The 18,919-nt window shown below is 49.6% G+C and overlaps 1 protein-coding gene across 1 annotated transcript; it reads left to right on the top strand.

The window, feature by feature from the left end:
* Positions 1-374: 374 nt before the first annotated feature.
* On the top strand, positions 375-3,751 carry RTE1 (protein REVERSION-TO-ETHYLENE SENSITIVITY-like protein (DUF778)). Its single transcript, XM_048708076.2, has 3 exons — positions 375-636; positions 2,077-2,445; positions 3,102-3,751. The coding sequence occupies exons 2-3, from the start codon at positions 2,140-2,142 to the stop codon at positions 3,519-3,521; spliced, it is 726 nt and encodes a 241-aa protein (XP_048564033.1). The 5' UTR covers positions 375-636; positions 2,077-2,139; the 3' UTR covers positions 3,522-3,751.
* The last annotated feature ends 15,168 nt before the right edge of the window (positions 3,752-18,919 follow it).

Below are 18,919 nucleotides of genomic sequence, written 5' to 3'. Positions count from 1 at the left end.
TTTAAACGAAGGCTCAAGTCGATGAGTGTTTTTTTTAGAACGAAGGCTCAAGTTGATGAGTGTCCTTACTAGGTTTTTGCTGTGTTTCTCGGATTATATTCCCGTACAATTTCGGGATAGCAATTTCAAGCATGATTATTTCATCTTCGGATAGCATGAAAGAGTCCCCTGGTAGCAAAAATAAAAGATTGTGGACAAGTATCGTGAAACGGAGGGAGCTGGAGTAGCACGAACGATTCAGTCAATTTTTGCCATTTGCTGTGCGGGTTGCCAAACTTTTTTCCCTGGCGCATGGGGCCGTGCTTGTCAGCGACCAAGCTAGCTCCAATAAACAAGTAACCAAATACGTATTCAACAGACAAATGCGTCAGGGGAGGCAAAGCGGGGGTGGCGTGCGCGGTGCGGGCGCCTACCATTTGCGCCCATCCATGACAGACGAGGGCTCCGGTCCAGGTGCATGCACCGTCCCGCCCCTCCGCTCTCCACTTTCCTCTGCAACCGCGCCTCCCCTGCTACTACTGTACTACCCAAGCGAAGCCAAAGGCAGCCTTCACCTGTACGCGGCGCCCAATCTAGTCCAACCCCTCCACCGGCGCCAGATCGCGGAGGACCCTGCCGTCTCCCGCCCATTCTCCGGTGAGCTTTCCTCTCAAATCTCTCTGCTCCGCTCCCCTTCGGGCCGGTTCCATTGTTCCGTACGGTGCTTGTATTGTAGGGCCCACCTTAGAAGCTCTGGTGAAACAGCTACTGGATTCCTGAAACGAAATCGAATGCCTTGCGATTCACCCTGTCTCGGTATCCTACTCCTACCAAGGGAGACTGCATTCGGGCATTGAACTGTACATATATTAGAGTCTGCCATTCAACATCGGGTGTAGTTTGTAGAAATCGATTTACTGCTTCGTGCAGCTGGGCGCAATTCGTTTCTTAAAGCATTCATTTAGTCTTAGAAGAGATCGAGCCACTCTCTACGGCCTGCTCCTGTGTTTTGTTTGTGCATTTCGTCAAACGGCTGGGATGGGGGGAGGAGGCGTGGCTCCTGGACACGCCAATGTAATGTTGCCTCGAGCATTCTGTAATAAGCTCACTGGTGTTCCTTTCCTTGCCAATATGATCTTATGTTGTCCATCGTCTCTTCTCCTATTAAAGAGATGGGTTCATAACATAGTATTTGTTGTCAGAGCTGTATCTTTGCCAATCTATTGTGGTTAATGAGGTGTCGCTGTGTCTCTCTGGTATAGCAAAATTGTCCCTTGTTCAGCCCTGCATTAAGATGATAAGGGATAGGATATCTGTTATGGGTTCGAAAAGGGTAGACCGTGAGAAGACTAAAGTTCCTAATTACGTACTAGGCAACATTTTTTACTGAGGAGAATTCGTAAAAGTAGACAGCAAGGTAATTGAAATTTAGAGAAGTTATAGCTGCTATCCTATTGTTCCTATCTTAATGTCCATAAGCATTTTTGTACCCTGATCGTTTCATATGGATTTGCAATGGTGTTGAAGTACTACCCCATAAACTGTCCTCTGTTCCACATGTGCGTTAACCAAGCAAGAACTAAATCTAAGAAATGGTTAACAAGAATTGACATACCACAGGCCTACAACCACTTAACCTCTTCCAAAAGTTAAAGAGAGTGGAATCATTGCATTAACAACATTAGTGTTTTCTCAAGGGACAGTTATTTGAAAGTGAAACCCCAAGGCTGGCGACAGTTAAAAAGAAACGAGGGGAGTACTAAACTGCTCGCTCGGTTCCAAAATAGTTGAAGTTCTAGGTTTGTCCTAAGTCAAACTTCCTCAATTGTGAACAAGTTTATAGAAAAAATTACTAATATCCACAACTTCAAATATAGATAGCATGAAAATATATTTTATGAAGAATCCAGTGAAACTAATTTGGGGTCGTAAATGTTCGTATATTTTTCTGTAGAGTCGATCAAACTTAAAGAAGTGAGTTAGGACAAACCTAGATCGTCAAGTATTTTGGAACTGAGGGAGTAGAGCTCATTATAATTCTTCACCTTTTTCTCCAAAAGCATGATGAGCCTAATTTTATTTGTTCATTCTTTTCAGCAAAGGCCTACACGGTCATGAGATGCAAGCACATTTGATTTTCTATAAGTTCATCGAGCACTAATGTTAACTGAAGTATTTTCCTCAATGGAGGCTGAAGCTGATTTTGATGTTGAAGATTCCAGATCAAACAATGAACTGCAGGAGTTGTGGCCAGTTGGTGAGATAGACCCAAAGAGAGGGCGATTCCCATGTTGCATTGTCTGGACTCCTCTTCCTATAGTTTCATGGCTTGCTCCTTACATAGGGCATGTTGGAATCTGTCAGGAGGATGGATCTGTCCTGGATTTTGCTGGTTCAAATTTAGTGAGCATGGATAATTTTGCATATGGTTCTGTCTCTAGATACCTCCAGCTGGACAGAAATAAGGTATATCTGATTCCTATTATTTTTGTTTTCTTCTTTGTAGTGTTGGCCTCTTATTTATCTTGGCTGCTAACAAAATCCTTTGTTTACTTGGAGGAAAATGTCTACTAGTCTCATGAGTGACATGCTGTCAACATATTTTACTTGGTAGTAGTTCATTTCAATATGTAGTTTCTGTTTCAGTAACCTCTAAAGTATCTGTGAGGTAACTTGCTTTGTTCTTCTGGCGTGCTGTCCTTGAAAGACCATTTTAAAACAGTAAATAGTTGCACATCACCTGGGCTTACTATCATATAAATAGTGAAGATTCTGTTATGTTATACGAATGGGTGGGGATACTGAACGGGAGACTCCTGCCAGTTATCACACAGAGGATGACTGTAAACATTTTGCAAATCTTATCATCAGTATCAGTTTTTGTTTTCTTTAGTAACAGTGTTATCTATAAATAGTTAGTGTGGCGTTCTATAGATTAACTTCTCTTGTTGACAAAGGTGATATCTGATAATCTATATGGTGAAGTTGTATATGTTGTTCCACAATCCTGTTCATTTATCATTATCTTCTGCAAAACCTACTTGCATGCCACCTTTTCTTTTAGCGCTTTCCTTTGAAGTTGGGATTTATTGTTGAAATACTCTTGTTTTGTTCATGGTCAGTGCTGCTTTCCTGCTAATCTGGCGGCACATGTATGCGAGTGGCCGTACAAACACACAGAAGTTGGAACAGCAACATCATGGGATGGAGCCCTGCAACTGTGCACGAGACATTTCCAGCACAAATACTACAACCTGTTCACCTGCAACTGCTACTCATTCGTGGCGAACTGCCTGAACCGGCTTGCCCACGGTGGTTCGGCGGAGTGGAATGTTTTGAACGTGGCAGCTCTTGTTTGGCTGCACGGCGAGTGGGTGGACAAAATGTCTATCGTTCGGTCATTCACGCCATTCGTAACTGTGACGTGCATTGGTATTTTTATGGCCGGCTGGTCTTTCCTAATAGGGATATTGGCATTCTGTTTGCTTCTGATAGGGTGGTTTGTCTTTGCTGTATACTGCACGAAAGGTTTGGTGTGCTGATATTACATTGCGACTGAACCTGGTGAGGAATTGTGGAAATAATCTGTCTGGGACCATTCATCCATGCTCGTGATTATTCGTCTGAAACTTATCAAAGCACTGCACCTGCTAAGGCCTCCTTTGGTGTGTAGGATATGAACACTACAGAAATGGGAAAGCTGTAGAAAGTGAGATGGCATGTATCTCAAATTCTATGAATGGAAATATGAAAAGAGATGTCATTTGGTTCAGACAGTATGATTTTTAGCATTGAGTATGAGCAATGTTTCTTTTCCTTGAAAAACAGAGGATATGGAATCATTCATATACGAGTCCGACCAATGTTTCTTTTCCTTGAAAAAAAAATACAGAGGATATGAATCAATCCTGTATAGGAATAGGATTCTATTCATGCAAACTAAGGGGCTCTGAATAAATTTTTTTCCCTACAAAAATCATCATATCTTTAGAAGAGAATCTGCCATTCTTAAGAAGTTATTCCCCACTACAAGGCATTCTCAGGCTACCCGTAATGGGAGTATCATAGGTAGTATCATGCATGCCAACTAAGCAAGTTTGATGAGGTGACATAGAATTAAATGAAGAAAGAGAGGCTTGAGTATCATATTAAATGATGTGTTACTTTGTGTCATGCATGGCAATAAATGTAGTCCTCTATGATACCAACTTATGATACTATGCATTAGGAATGTAGTATTATCATAGACTAGTATCATATGCATGATACTAGTATATGATACTCCCCATTACTGTTAGAGTTGTGTCGAATATTGTGTACAAGGTAGGTTACAGTTGGACTAGGAGTTGTATTGTGTTTACATAGGATGTGGAATCGTGTCCTAATAGGACACTTGTATCCTAGGCCTCTCATATATAGCGGGGGTAGACACACGATGTAACCTATGCCAACATAATAGCACCGGAACACAGGGGAAGCCGGCGGCGTGTGCCGGCGTCCAGGGCGACCGGGTGCGGTATTGTGACGGTATCACGGGGAGGAGCGCCCGTAGTCAAGCCCCGGGGATGTAGCTGTCGTGGTTCTAACTCTGACAGTGATGTAGGGGGGTAAGTATGGAGAGGCGAGGTCTTAGCTATGGAGAGGTTGTAAGGACGCAAGGTTTACGAGTTCAGGCCCTTCTCGGAAGAAGTAAAAGCCCTACGTCTCGGAGCCCGGAGGCGGTCGACTGGATTATGTGTGTATGAGTTACAGAGGTGCGAACCCTTGTCTCGGATGAGGGGGGTGGCTTATATAGAGTGCGCCAGGACCTCGGCCAGCCCACGTTACGAAGGGTTCAATGTACATTAAGGTAGGGCGTTACTGATAACGCTAGTAATAAAGTGCTATGATGACCACAAAAGCTACTTAATGACCGACCGTTAGCGTGCGGAGTGACTTTAGGTCTCCTGGTCGTCGAGTGGTTGGATCTTGGTCGAGTAATTGCTTCTTGGTCGAATGTCTTCGAGTCTGTCGAGTGGAACACCTCCAAGTCGATTGAAAGGTGATTTATTCTAGAGGTGTCCTTGGGTAGGGCAGTTAGGACAGGTCCGTGACCCTACCCTAGGTACATAGCTTCATCATTAGTCCCCGAATGGATCGAGGTTTGAGTGGGGAAGGAGTTGAGGACTTCTCCGACTCGTTTTCTATGCCGTGAGCATATCTTGTTTCGGATCAACGGACCTGAGTGATGACAGCAACTCCCTTTTCAGTCGCCTTGATCCATTCTTAATTCTTCGTCGAGTGAGTTTCTTTACTTGTAAGGCTCCGAGTGACAGTGCGGAGGAGATCTTTGGTCTGACAAGTTATTTGCTGCCCGCGGATTTAGTGGGATCCGAATTTTGGGAAGCGCGCGGGACGGGGGAGGCCGCAGTAATCGGACGAGATAGAGCGGAGTCGCCTCGATCCCCGCACCACCTTTTTCGCCACGTATCGCTCGTGCGGTCGTTACGGGTTTTGACAGAGCCATCTGGGCCTACCTGTCAGCCACTCGGAAGCGGCCTCATATAAGGCGTTGGACCGGAGTCTCCCGAACAGTGCGCCCCATTATCTCTTCTCCTCCTCACGACTCTTCTCTGCGCTCGCTCTCGCTCCAGCGCCACCGCGCCACACGCGTCTCGTTGGCAACAATGGTGAAGGAGAAGACAGTGGCTCTGGAGTGGGCAAAGAAGGCGACGGCGAGGTCAAAGGGGAAGGCGACGAGCCGGGGCGGATCTTCCTCGCGGACTGGCCTGCCGAAGGGTTGGATCCAGGGCGACTGGATCCACTCGAGGATCTCCCAAGAAGACCTTGACGACCTGGCCGAGGGAGGGCTGATCCCCTACGACTCGGCGCGGCTTCTGGGGAAGGAATCCAAGCCGCAACCCCGGGAGGGTGAGCGCGTTCTTCTTGCCACCCACGTCGACCGTGGGTTTTCCTTGCCTCCTCATCCTTTCTTCCGAGGGTTTCTGAACTTCTTTGGGGCTCAACTCCACCATTTTACCCCCAACTCAATCGTTTATCTTGCCGCGTTCATTTCCTTGTGTGAGAACTTCTTGGGTTGTCGACCTCACTGGGGTCTTTTCAAGCATATTTTCACTTGTTGCTCCCAGACAGTGAAAAAGGCTAATCCGAGTGACGAGAGGACCCAAGTGATCCAGATGTGTGGGGGTCTTGGCATCCAGACGAGGGGAAAAAGCTCCTTTCCGGCCATGATTCTTCCCGATTCAGTTCGCGGATGGCAGTCGACCTGGTTCTACTGCAAAGACCAGCCGACGCCAGGGCAATCGACTGGCCTCCCTCCCTTTACCATGGACCGAGTGGAAAAACCCTCCCCTTTGAAGGTGCTCCCGGAGGAGAAGGCGCACGTGAAGGTGTTGGTCAACCGAGTGGTCCAGCTCATTCGTGATGGGGTCACTGGTATGGATCTCTTGGAGGTCTTCCTTCAGCGGCGCATCCAGCCTCTCCAAGCCCGAGACCACCCGATGTGGATGTATTCGGGTCTAGAAGACTCCACTCGTATCTACCCGGAGGAGGTCGATGACGACACGCTGGAGAAGTGGCTGTCGAGCATTACCGGGAATAAGGACAATCCCAGAGGAGCTAGGAGAGTTCCCCCATTCGATCGGTCGCGTGCACCAGAGCAGGTCTGATTCTGAGTTTTTGCTTGTAATCCGAATTCACTCGCGCAGCTGTCTGTATTGCATCGACTGACTTTGTTCTCCCTGCTTTCTTTCAGGCCATTATTGAAATGTATTCGATGCCCAACGGGGAGTAAGAGCAAGCTCTGGAAGGCGAGGCGAGTGGTGGCGAAAGTGGCGAGTGGACTTCTGATGGTGAAGGGGATGGTGGAAGTGACGACTCAAGTGATGGGGAAGAAGTCGAGTCGCCTCCTCGCATAGAGAGACGATCCAAGCTTGACCAAGAACGGCCGAGTGCCCGCGACAAGGCAACTGCTCAGGCTGGCCAGTCTTCGAAGCGTCCTCGGGTCTCTTCACCAACCCCGACTAAGAAGGCACCAAAGCACCCCAAAGTTGCAGAGCCGAAGACTCGGAAGGCGCTGCCAAAGATCAAGATCGATATCCCTGTCGCCTCCGCGTGAGTGTCTCTCCTTGTATTCACTCGACGCTCTGTGCTGTTTGTTTTTCTTGTTTTAACTGGACGAACTTTGGAATTGTTAGCGCTGCCACTTCCGGGACCTCAGCTTACAGGGATGATGATGAGGTGATGGAGGATGCGGTCACTTCTAATCCAGGTATGATTTCCGCCATACTATCTTTCTTTGGTCGATTCAACTACATCGTGCATCATTGGGTGACGTGATTTTGGCAATTTGAACTTTGCACAGCTCCCAACATTATTGACCTCCCTGATGATGATGAAGAGCCCGAGAGGTCTTTGACGAGGAAGAGTAGGCGAGCTCCTGCAAGTGAGGTGCTACAGTCGACGCCGAGGGCGGAACCAGTCGTTCAGGACACTGGTGACGTCAATCGGGGTTCTGTTACCTTCGCGGAGCCCCTGTCGAGTGCCTTGCCTTCTTCTTCGACTGCTCAGGCCCCTATCGACTCGCCTTCAGTTTTTGCGACCCATCATGTCCCATAGGACGAGGTGAGTGCTTCTAGGGAAGCCATACGCCAGGCGGACATTATGATGGAGAAGATGAAGATGGTGCGGGACGCCAGCCAAGCCGCCTATGATGCCAGCTCGGCTCTCCAGAGCAACGTTCAGGTTAGTCGGCTATCTAAAGATTCTTTCCGAAAATCTTTTCCGAAAATCTTTGTGTCTGTATACCCACTGGGTGCGTCGATTGAAGTTTTGGACTAGTGGAGGCTACGGTGGACTGCTGGCAGTCGACTGTAGTCTTTGTATTTTGCCGAATGTATAAACCAAACTAATAGTTTGTCTCTTCCACTCGACTTCGGCGGGCCGGTCGAGTGGGATCAGAACCGGTGGGGCCACGCTAAGTGCACCCACTGGGTGTAGTCCCCGAGACTATGGTGGACTACTGGCAGTCGACCGTAGTCTTAGTATTTATTGCCTTTGTTGTTTTTTTTGCTGTAACGATAACTTCTCCCCTTTGATTTCAGAAATCTTGCGATCTTGGAGCTCGCTTTGCTGACTTGGAGAAGCAGCAGATTCAACTGAACCTTGATTTGGAGCTGGCCAGGATAGAGCTGCAAAAGGTCAGAGACGGCGCCGCAGGTAAGACGATTTTGTCGACTGGTTAGTTTTTAGGCTTGAGTACCCTTCTGCTATTTCCGAATCAATAATCATTTCTTTGCAGAAAAACTGAGAGAAGTTCTGGCGAAGAAGGATCAGGACTTGGCTGCTACCCGTAAGGAGGCTGGCGACAAGACCGCTCTGGCCGAACAGAAGCTGGCTTCGGTCGGCCAGTTAGAAGAAGAGAATACCAGGCTGAAGACCGCTCTGAATGAAGCCAACAGGGAGTGTACACGTTGGAAGAAGGATAACCTCAACCTGAACGAAAAGATGGAAGGCATCGCTCGCAGGAGGGACGATCTGGAGAGCTACTTGAGGAGCCTCACCAAGAAGTTGTACATCAAGCTTGAAGGTGCACATTCAGTTCCGACTGGTGTTTTTTTTTGTGTCGACTCAGTGTATGAAAATTGACTTATCCTTGGATCGTGAATGCAGAGTTTTGCCAGAACTTTGAAGAGGAGACTGGGCGGATCGAACCAGGTTTGGATCCAATCAACTCTCCCGTGAAAGATGAAACTGCCATGAATCTGCTCCGACTGGAATCTCGCATCGACGGTGCCGTGGACTACTTGGCTCGACTGAAGGTCGCCATGTCACGGATCGACCCGACACTTTGGCCAGAGGCTACGCTCCAAAACGATCTCGAGTCTCTGATGACTCGACTTAACGGAATCCTTGACCGAGTGCAGGAGTGGAAGAAGTCTTCTGCTCGGTGTGGCGCTGATGTGGCTCTGTCCTTGGTTCGTGTCCACTGCAAGGAGGTGCGACAAGACAAGCTGGCAACAATCAAGGTCGCCAACACCCAGAAGCATGACTTTCGAACCTTTATGGAGACTTTCATCGCTGCAGCCACTCGGATAGCCAACGGCGTCGACCTGGATGAGTTCGTCGAGCCTGCCAGCCCTCCTCCCGCGGAGTGATCAAACTCTTATGTCCCACCTTAAATTTGCCTCGGAATGCCGAGTGGTTTTTGTAACCGTTAAACTTTTTCGGGCTGCATGCCCGAGTACTTCGATCTGTGGTCTGGAACCTTTAGAATTTATCTGAACTTGGTTTACCGTTGAATATCTTTATGAATCTCCTGCTGAGTGAACCCATTCTTCATTCGAGACAACTTTTGCACTCGCAGCGCAGTTCCGAAGGAGAGGGAAGCAGTCGACCCATGTCTTGTATTTGTGGCGAAGCTCTCCAGGAGAAGGTGGCAGTCGACCCGCCCCTCGTCGTCCTTGAGGATTGAGATGTGTTTCGTACTTAGGAGAGTACTGGACTGCAGCTAAGCCCCCGAGTGGGAGGATCGCTCTCCACTCGGTAGGATTTTTTTTTCAAACTTAGGCAAGTGCCGGACTGCAGCTAAGTCTCCTAGTGAGAGAACCTAGGCGAGTACTGGACTGCAGCTAAGCCCCCGAGTGGGAGGATTGCTCTCCACTCGGTAGGATTTTTTTCGAACTTAGGCGAGTGCTTGACTGCAGCTAAGTCTCTAAGTGGGAGGACTTAGGCGAGTACTGGACTGCAGCTAAGCCCCCGAGTGGGAGGATTGCTCTCCACTCGGTAGGATTTTTTCAAACTTAGGCGAGTGCCTGACTGCAGCTAAGTCTTCTAGTGAGAGAACTTAGGCGAGTACTGGACTGCAGCTAAGCCCCCGAGTGGGAGGATTGCTCTCCACTCGGTAGGATTTTTTCAAACTTAGGCGAGTGCCTAACTGCAGCTAAGTCTCTAGTGAGAGAACTTAGGCGAGTACTGGACTGCAGCTAAGCCCCCGAGTGGGAGGATTGCTCTCCACTCGGTAGGATTTTTTCAAACTTAGGCGAGTACTGGACTGCAGCTAAGCCCCCGAGTGGGAGGTCTGCTCTCCACTCGGTAGGATTTTTTCAAACTTAGGCGAGTACTGGACTGCAGCTAAGCCCCCGAGTGGGAGGTCTGCTATCCACTCGGAGGATTTTTTCAAACTTAGGCGAGTGCCTGACTGCAGCTAAGTCTCTAGTGAGAGAACTTAGGCGAGTACTGGACTGCAGCTAAGCCCCCGAGTGGGAGGATTGCTCTCCACTCGGTAGGATTTTTTCAAACTTAGGCGAGTGCCTGACTGCAGCTAAGTCTCTAGTGAGAGAACTTAGGCGAGTACTGGTCTGCAGCTAAGCCCCCGAGTGGGAGGATTGCTCTCCACTCGGTAGGATTTTTTCAAACTTAGGCGAGTAGTGGACTGCAGCTAAGCCCCCGAGTGGGAGGTCTGCTCTCCACTCGGTAGGATTTTTTCAAACTTAGGAGAGTACTGGACTGCAGCTAAGCCCCCGAGTGGGAGGTCTGCTCTCCACTCGGTAGGATTTTTTCAAACTTAGGTGAGTACTGGACTGTAGCTAAGCCTCCGAGTGGGAGTCTGGCTCACCACTCGGTAGGATTTTTAAACACTTAGGCGAGCACTGGGCTGCAGCTAAGCCTCCGAGTGGGAGGTTTGCTCTCCACTCGATAGGATTTTTAAACACTTAGGCGAGCACTGGGTTGCAGCTAAGCCCCCGAGTGGGAGGTTTGCTCTCCACTCGGTAGGATTTTTAAACACTTAGGCGAGCACTGGGCTGCAGCTAAGCCTCCGAGTGGGAATCTGGCTCACCACTCGGTAGGATTTTTAAACACTTAGGCGAGCACTGGGCTGCAGCTAAGCCCCCGAGTGGGAGGTTTGCTCTCCACTCGGTAGGATTTTTAAACACTTAGGCGAGCACTGGGCTGCAGCTAAGCCTCCGAGTGGGAGTCTGGCTCACCACTTGGTAGGATTTTTTTTACAAACTTAGGCGAAACAGATTCGCAGCTAAGCCACCCACTGGGGGATTTCACACGCAAACAAAAGCAACAACAATTATAGGAAAATTTGTAACACTCTTGTCTTTGATAAATAGACTACAGAAGTTTTTCTTATTACATCTCATCCGAGTGAGAATTCAAGTGTGAAAGGGGAGGAGCAGTTCTGCATTCCAAGCTCGTGGCTCATCGATCTGGCGATCGACATTGTAAAGGTGATACGCTCCATTGTGGAGGACTCTGGTGACGATGAAGGGACCTTCCCAAGTAGGAGCGATCTTGTGTGGTTTCTGTTGATCCACTCGGAGGACCAAATCTCCTTCTTGGAAGGCTCGACTCTTCACATTTCTGGCATGGAATCGACGCAAGTCTTGCTGATAAATGGTCGATGGGATCATAGCCATTTCTCTTTCTTCTTCCAGGAGGTCGACTGCGTCTTGCCGGGCTTGTTCTGCTTCATCTTCGGTATAAAGCTCGACTCGGGGTGCATTGTGAAGTAGATCACTCGGCAGGACTGCTTCCGCTCCGTAAACTAGAAAGAACGGAGTTCTTCCAGTCGACCGATTCGGGGTAGTCCTCAATCCCCACAGAACCGACGGAAGCTCGTCGACCCAAGCGCCTGCTGCGTGCTTGAGATCACGCATCAGCCGAGGCTTTAGTCCTTTGAGAATCAGACCATTTGCCCTTTCTGCTTGTCCATTCGACTGGGGGTGGGCGACCGATGCGTAGTCGACTCGTGTGCCTTGAGAGGTGCAAAAAGCTCTGAACTTGTCTGAATCAAAGTTTGACCCATTGTCGGTGATGATGCTATGCGGGACTCCATATCTGAATGTTAACTCTCTGACGAAACCGATAGCAGTGCAAGCATCAAGATTCTTGATAGGCTTAGCTTCAATCCATTTGGTAAACTTGTCGACTGCCACAAGCACATGTGTGAAACCGCTCCTGCCTGTTCTCAATGGGCCAACCATGTCCAGTCCCCAAACAGCAAAGGGCCAGACGAGTGGAATGGTCTTCAGGGCTGATGCAGGCTTGTGCGACATGTTGGAGTAGAACCGGCACCCTTCACACTTGTCGACTATCTCTTTTGCCATTTCATTCGCTCTTGGCCAGTAAAATCCCGCTCGGTATGCTTTACCACAGGTCCCCGAGTGGATATCATCAAGGATTATCTGACCTTCTTCTGGTGTTATACACTTCTGACCGACTCCAGTCACGCTTTCTCTATACAACTGTCCCTTTATGACTGTAAAGGCCTTGGATCGACGGACGATCTGTTGAGCCTCTACTTCGTCCTCCGGGAGTTCCTTTCTCAGGATATACGCGATGTACGGTATCGTCCAGTCAGGGGTGATTGCCAAAACTTCCATGATTAGGTTGACCACTACCGGAATTTCAACTTCAGTCGGATCTGTGGCACTCTTTGGCTGCGGGGCTTCATCTGTAAAAGGATCTTACTGGACTGATGGCGAGTGGATGTGTTCCAAAAACACATTGCTGGGGATGGCTTCTCTCTTGGAGCCTATCTTTGCCAAATCATCAGCCGCTTGATTTTTCAGTTGGGGGATGTGATGAAGCTCTAACCCCTCGAATTTCTTCTCTAACTTTCTCACTGCATTGCAATAACCAGTCATAGCTGGACTTCTGACGTCCCATTCTTTCATCACCTGATTAACCACCAAATCTGAGTCGCCATAGACCATGAGGCGACGGATGCCGAGTGAAATGGCCATGCGCAACCCATACAAAAGTGCTTCATATTCTGCTTCGTTATTGGAGGAATCAAAGTGAATCTGGAGAACATATCTGAGCTTATCTCCTCAGGGGGAAACCAATACTACCCCAGCACCGGAACCATTCAGCATCTTAGATCCATCGAAGAACATGGTCCAGTGCTCCGAGTGAACTTGAGTCGGAAGTTGCTGTTCGATCCACTCGGCGACGAAATCTGCAATTGCTTGGGACTTGATAGCTTTCTTTGCCTCAAACTTGATATCTAGGGGAAGAAGTTCAATCGCCCATTTGGCCACTCGACAAGTTGCATCTCTGTTGTGCAAAATCTCTGATAGTGGAGCGTCGCTGACGACTGTAATGGAATGATCAGAGAAGTAATGTGCAACCTTCTTCGTGGTCATATAAATCCCATATACAAGCTTCTGGTAATGAGGATATCTTTGCTTTGAAGGAGTCAAAACTTCAGAAACATAATATACTGGGCGCTGAACTTTGAAGGCCTTTCCTTCTTGTTCCCGCTCGACCGTAAGTACTGTACTGACAACTTGTCCTGTGGCTGCAATGTAAATCAGCAAAGGCTCCTTGCTGATTGGGGCAGCAAGCACCGATTGGGTGGAGAGCAGAGCTTTGAGCTCTGTAAATGCTGCATCAGCTTCTGGAGTCCACTCGAACTTGTCGGACTTCTTCATCAGTCGGTAAAGAGGCAATGCCTTTTCACCGAGGCGAGAGATGAATTGACTTAAAGCGGCCAAGCATCCTGTAAGATTCTGGACGTCATGCACACGCACAGGACGTTTCATCCGGAGTATAGTACCAATTTTTTCAGGATTGGCGTCGATTCCCCGTTCGAAAATGAGAAAACCGAGTAACTTTCCACCTGGAACTCCGAACGTGCACTTTGACGGATTGAGCTTGATATCATACCTCCTGAGGTTGGCAAAGGTTTCAGCAAGGTCAGTCAGCATGTCGGAACCCTTCCGTGACTTGACCACAATATCATCCATGTATGCCTCCACATTCTGACTGATTTGAGTGAGCAAACACTTCTGAATCATCCTCATGAACGTGGCTCCGTCATTCTTGAGGCCGAATGGCATGGTGACATAACAGAAGCACCCGAATGGAGTGATGAAAGCTGTTTTGATCTCGTCGGGCCCGTACAGACGGATCTGATGGTACCCGGAATAGGCGTCTAGGAAAGACAAATGCTCACATCCCGCAGTCGAGTCGACTATCTGGTCGATGCGGGGGAGAGGAAAATGATCTTTCGGGAAGGCCCGATTGATATGCTTGAAATCAATGCACATGCGAAGTGACTTGTCCTTCTTGGGGACCATGACAACATTGGCGAGCCACTCGGAGTGGTAAATTTCTCGGATGAACTCCGCTGCTAAGAGCCGAGCCACCTCCTCGCCAATGGCCTTCCTCTTCTGGACGGCGGACCGTCGAAGATGTTCTTTCACAGGTTTAAATTTTGGGTCGACTCGTAGACGGTGCTTAGCCAGCCCCCTGGGAACTCCAGGCATGTCAGCAGGCTTCCATGCGAAGATGTCCCAGTTCTCACGGAGGAACTGGATCAGCGCTCCTTCCTATTTGGAGTCGACCGTCGTTGAGATGTGAGTCGGAGCAGCGTTTGGATCGGTCGGGTGAATGTGAACTGCCTTCGTTTCACCGAATGACTGAAAAGCTGATTCTGAAGCAGGCTTCTTAGCTCGTAGCAACTCACTCGGATCTGCAGTCTTCTGATACTCTTGCAGCTCGACCACCGCCATCTGAGCGTCAGCAATCTTTGAGCCTTTCTGAAAACACTCTTCTGCTTTCTTCCAATTGCCTGTAACAGTGATCACACCTTTGGGACCAGGCATCTTCAATTTGAGATACACATAACATGGTTGAGCCATGAAGCGTGCATAAGCTGGCCTGCCCAAAATAGCGTGATAAGCACTTTGGAAATCCACAACTTCGAATGTCAACTTTTCCTTGCGGTAATTCTTGGAATCACCGAAAACCACATCAAGAGCAATTTGGCCGAGTGACTCGGCTTTCTTCCCAGGAATGACTCCATGAAAACTCATGTTACTGGTGCTGAGCCTGGACATCGGAATGCCCATCCCTTTCAATGTTTCTGCATACAGTATGTTCAAACCGCTGCCTCCATCCATCAGGACTTTGGTCAGTCGAGTGCCTTCGACAACTGGGTCGACCACCAGAGCTTGCCTCCCAGGGGTGGCAATGTGCGTAGGGTGATCAGACTGGTCGAATGTGATGGCAGTCTGGGACCACTTCAGATAATTGGGTGTTGCCGGAGCAACCATATTTACCTCACGGTTAATAACCTTCAGTCGACTTTTGCTCTCAACATCAGCAAAAATCATCAGGGTGGAATTGATCTGGGGGTACCCATCGTCACTATATTCCTTGTCCTCAACTTTGTCCGACCCCTTTTCTTTATCTTTGGACTGCTTGCCCTGAAACTGCTGGATCAGAAGCCAACACTGTCGAGTGGTATGCTTTGGGTAAATGAGTTTACCCTCTTCATCTTTCTTGGTGTGGATGTGACACGGTAGATCCAAAACATCATTTCCATCTTGGTCTTTAACTTTCTTGGGGTTCCAAGGTCCTTTGGGTTTTCCCTTAAATTTTCCCTGGGTTACGGCCAGGGCCTCCCCAGGAGCAGCTGGCTCGGCTTTCCGCTTCTGTTTCCAACTGGAATTTCCTCCGGTTTCCTGGGCGACTGCTTTATGCTTGCCACTCCGGAGTCGATCCTCATCTTCACCATTAGCATATCTGGTGGCAATCTCCATCATCCGATTCAGAGACATCTCTCCGGTTCGACCGAACTTCAGATTCAATTCTATGTACTTAACGCCTTCTTTAAAGGCACAAACTGCTTGATGATCTGGTACATTTTCAACTGTGTGATGCAATGTGATCCACCTCTGGATGTAATCCCTCAGAGTTTCATTCGGTTTCTGCAAGTAAGACCGCAATTCCGTAAGGCCTGCAGGTCGCTTGCATGTTCCTTCAAATGTGGTGACAAACACTCGAGAGAGATCCTCCCAAGTGTAAATGCTGCTGGGTGCTAACTGATTCAGCCACGCTCTGGCTGATCCTTCTAACATGAGAGGCAGGTGCTTCATGGCTACCTCATCGTTCCCACCGCCAATCTGGACAGCCACTCGGTAATCTTTGAGCCAAGTATCGGGCTTGGACTCACCGGTGAACTTACTAACTCCAGTCGCCAACCTGAAGTTGGGAGGAATTACAGCGGCTCTGATGGCTCGACTGAAACACTCCGGCCCTGAAACATGTACTCTGCTACTGGTAGGCGCATCTCTGTCGTGGCCTTCTCGATGAGTTCTATTCCTGTCGACCAAACCTTGAACGAGAATGGATCTCGCATCAAAGCCTGGTTCCCTGGGGTCGACTGGAATTCTCCGCCCAACACTATGAGGGCGTCTGTCCACCTGCTGTCGAGGCACATATGATCCACTCCTCGGGGGAGGGGTTGCCACTCGACGTTGATCATCACGATTGAATCGGTGATCATACTGCTCATTCCTTCTGTACTGATCATGCCGGTCTCCACGTCCCTCACGCCTTGGAGGCGATCTTGGGTTGTGAGCCGACTGGACTGTATCTGCTGCAACGGATCGAGTGTGGATCCTGTCCCGCGACTGAGAAACAGCGGAATTCTGGTCTCCCGCTGCCCGGAGCAACGCTCTGATTTGCAACAAGCCTCTGCCAGCCTCTAACTGGGAGGGCTGAATCGACTCTGCTATACAGGCCGCAGCCGCCAAATTCTGAATCGGAGTACGATATACCTGCGGGGGCGGAAAGAGTTGACGTCGACTGGATTCTGGAGCCCGTTGACGCGCTCGCCCGTCGAGTATTCGCTGGAGATTCTCCAGTCGAGTGTGCTCGGCCAAGTTAGCCAAGCGCGTGTCCTCCAAGGCTTGGGCCTCGGGGGTTTCTCCAACGATAGGAGTGTGGAGTGCATCCATGTTCCGGCGGCGAAGTTCCTCCCGCTGCAACGACGTGAGAGGCTCGGGGAGATACTCCTCATGAGGACGCGACGGGTCGCCCCCATCCACGCCTCCGTCAGCGCGGGGGAAACCGGGAGGACCATGTGGCCCATCGATCACCAGAACCTTTGCAGCTGGGTCACTGCTATCGCATTCGGATGCGGTCTCTGCGGAGCCAGTCGACAGGTCGAACAGGCCGTAGAGGAATTCGTCGGGCTCGATTGCCGTGACTTGTGGGGTGGCCGACTGGCGGGTGTGACACCCGGATAATCTTGCTACAGTAATCCCACGCTAATCGTGCCATGACACCTCAGTTACTGTTGCTATCCTCGCAAAATTCGAAACCGTTCAAAATTCAAATTCAAATTAGTGACAACAATAAAAGTTTTCAAAAACTGAAACAAAAATGTTTAGTGGTTGCCGAATATTACCAGGGTAATTTTGATGCAACAAACACATTTTTATAAAATGGCTAGATGGTTTTAAGTTAAATAAAACAGAAAGAAAATAAATAAAAGAAAGAAAATACAAAAGGAGAAAACAGAGAACAAAAATAGAAGGAGAACACCCCCTTCCCTGGGCCGTGGCCCAACTGGGCCAACCCACCTAGCCCAGCCGGCCCACCCCTGGCTATAACCCCCCCACTACGAGAAACCCTAACCCCATCCACCCCACTCTCCCCACGACACCCCCACTCCCCCCGCAGAAATATCTCCCTTCCCCCCCATCTCTCCCGATTGGATCGGGAGGAGACGGCCACCCCGACGCCCGTCGTTGCCGGCCCCGCCAATCGCCGCTGCCGCCCGACGCAGCCCGCTCCGACCTCGCCGCGCCGCCGCCTGCCATCGACGCCCGCCTCCTCATCTCCTCCCGCACGGCCGCGCCCGACGCAAGCCACCACTCCGCTACGGCCACCGCAGCCGGCACCGGTGCCGCCCCCAGGGCCTCCTCTGCGCCCCTGCGTCCCCGTCGCCAACCCCGCCGACCTCATCGCCTCCCCATCGAGAACGGCGCATCGGTCCCATCGCCAACGTCGCCCGTCGCCGAACCTCCCCGCCGGATCGCCGCCGTCCTCCTCGTCCTCCTCCCCAGGCCGCTTCCTCGCGCCTCACCGCCCCTCTCCTCGGCAACGAACGTGAGCCGCGCCCCTCCCTCTTTCCCCCTCGGTCGCTATGCCGCTCCCCGCGCCGCATCGCCCGCTGCCCCGCTACGTGACCACCGCCGGTGTTTAGCTCCTCCCCGCGTCGCCCCCCTTGCTGCTTGCTGCGGCCCCGCTTCCCTTGGCCGGCGCCCCACAGCGCCCGGTGGCCATCACCGTCCACGGCCTCGCCGCTGCCACCTCAGGCGACCGGCCTCGCCATGCCGATGGCCGCCCCTGTTGACCCGGGAATATGCCCAATCGGGCTGGGTGCCCGCGCCCGTTAGCGCTAACCCAGCGCCCGCAAGGCCCCTCTGGCCTATGACATGTGGGGCCCTACCCCCCACAGAACGTTTAAATAAAAATAAAAATAGAAAAAATTAATTAATTAATTAACTAATTAAAGAATTAATTAACTTAATTAATTTTGATTATTTAAACTAATCAAATAACTGAACTAATTAAGCTGTTAGTCAATTAATTAATTAGTATGACAGTGGGCCCCCACCTAATTAATACTAATTAGGTTAATTAATATGTCTAATTAAAATGTGTCACTCACCAGTGGGACTCACTGGTCAGGTTGACCAGTCAACCCTGTTGACTGCTGACATCAGCATGACATCATGCTGATGTCATAAATCCTTTTTCGAATTAAATTAAATAATTAATTAAATTCCAAAAATTAATAAAATCTTTAGAAAATCATATCTTTTAATCCGTGACTCGGATTAAATTATTTTCAACATGAAAGTTGCTTAGAACGACGAGACGAATCCGGATACTCAACCCGTTCGTCCACCACACACCCCTAACATATCCAACTCGCAACTTTCCCCCTCCGGTTCAGCTGTCCAAAAACGCAAAACACCGGGAATACTTTCTCGGATGTTTCCCCCTTCGCCGGTATCACCTAATACTGCGTTAGGGCATACCTAGCACCGCGTATTGCCTCATTATGCTTTGTGATACCTTGATTGCTCTATTATTTATTGTATTCCCCCTCCGTTACTTCTTTCTG

This window comes from Triticum urartu, chromosome 3A (genome assembly GCF_056163025.1).
Source record: "Triticum urartu cultivar PI428250 chromosome 3A, HENAU_Tu73, whole genome shotgun sequence".
NCBI lineage: Eukaryota > Viridiplantae > Streptophyta > Magnoliopsida > Poales > Poaceae > Triticum > Triticum urartu.
Note: the sequence above shows the minus strand (reverse complement) of the source record. Positions and strands in the feature narration are given on the sequence as shown.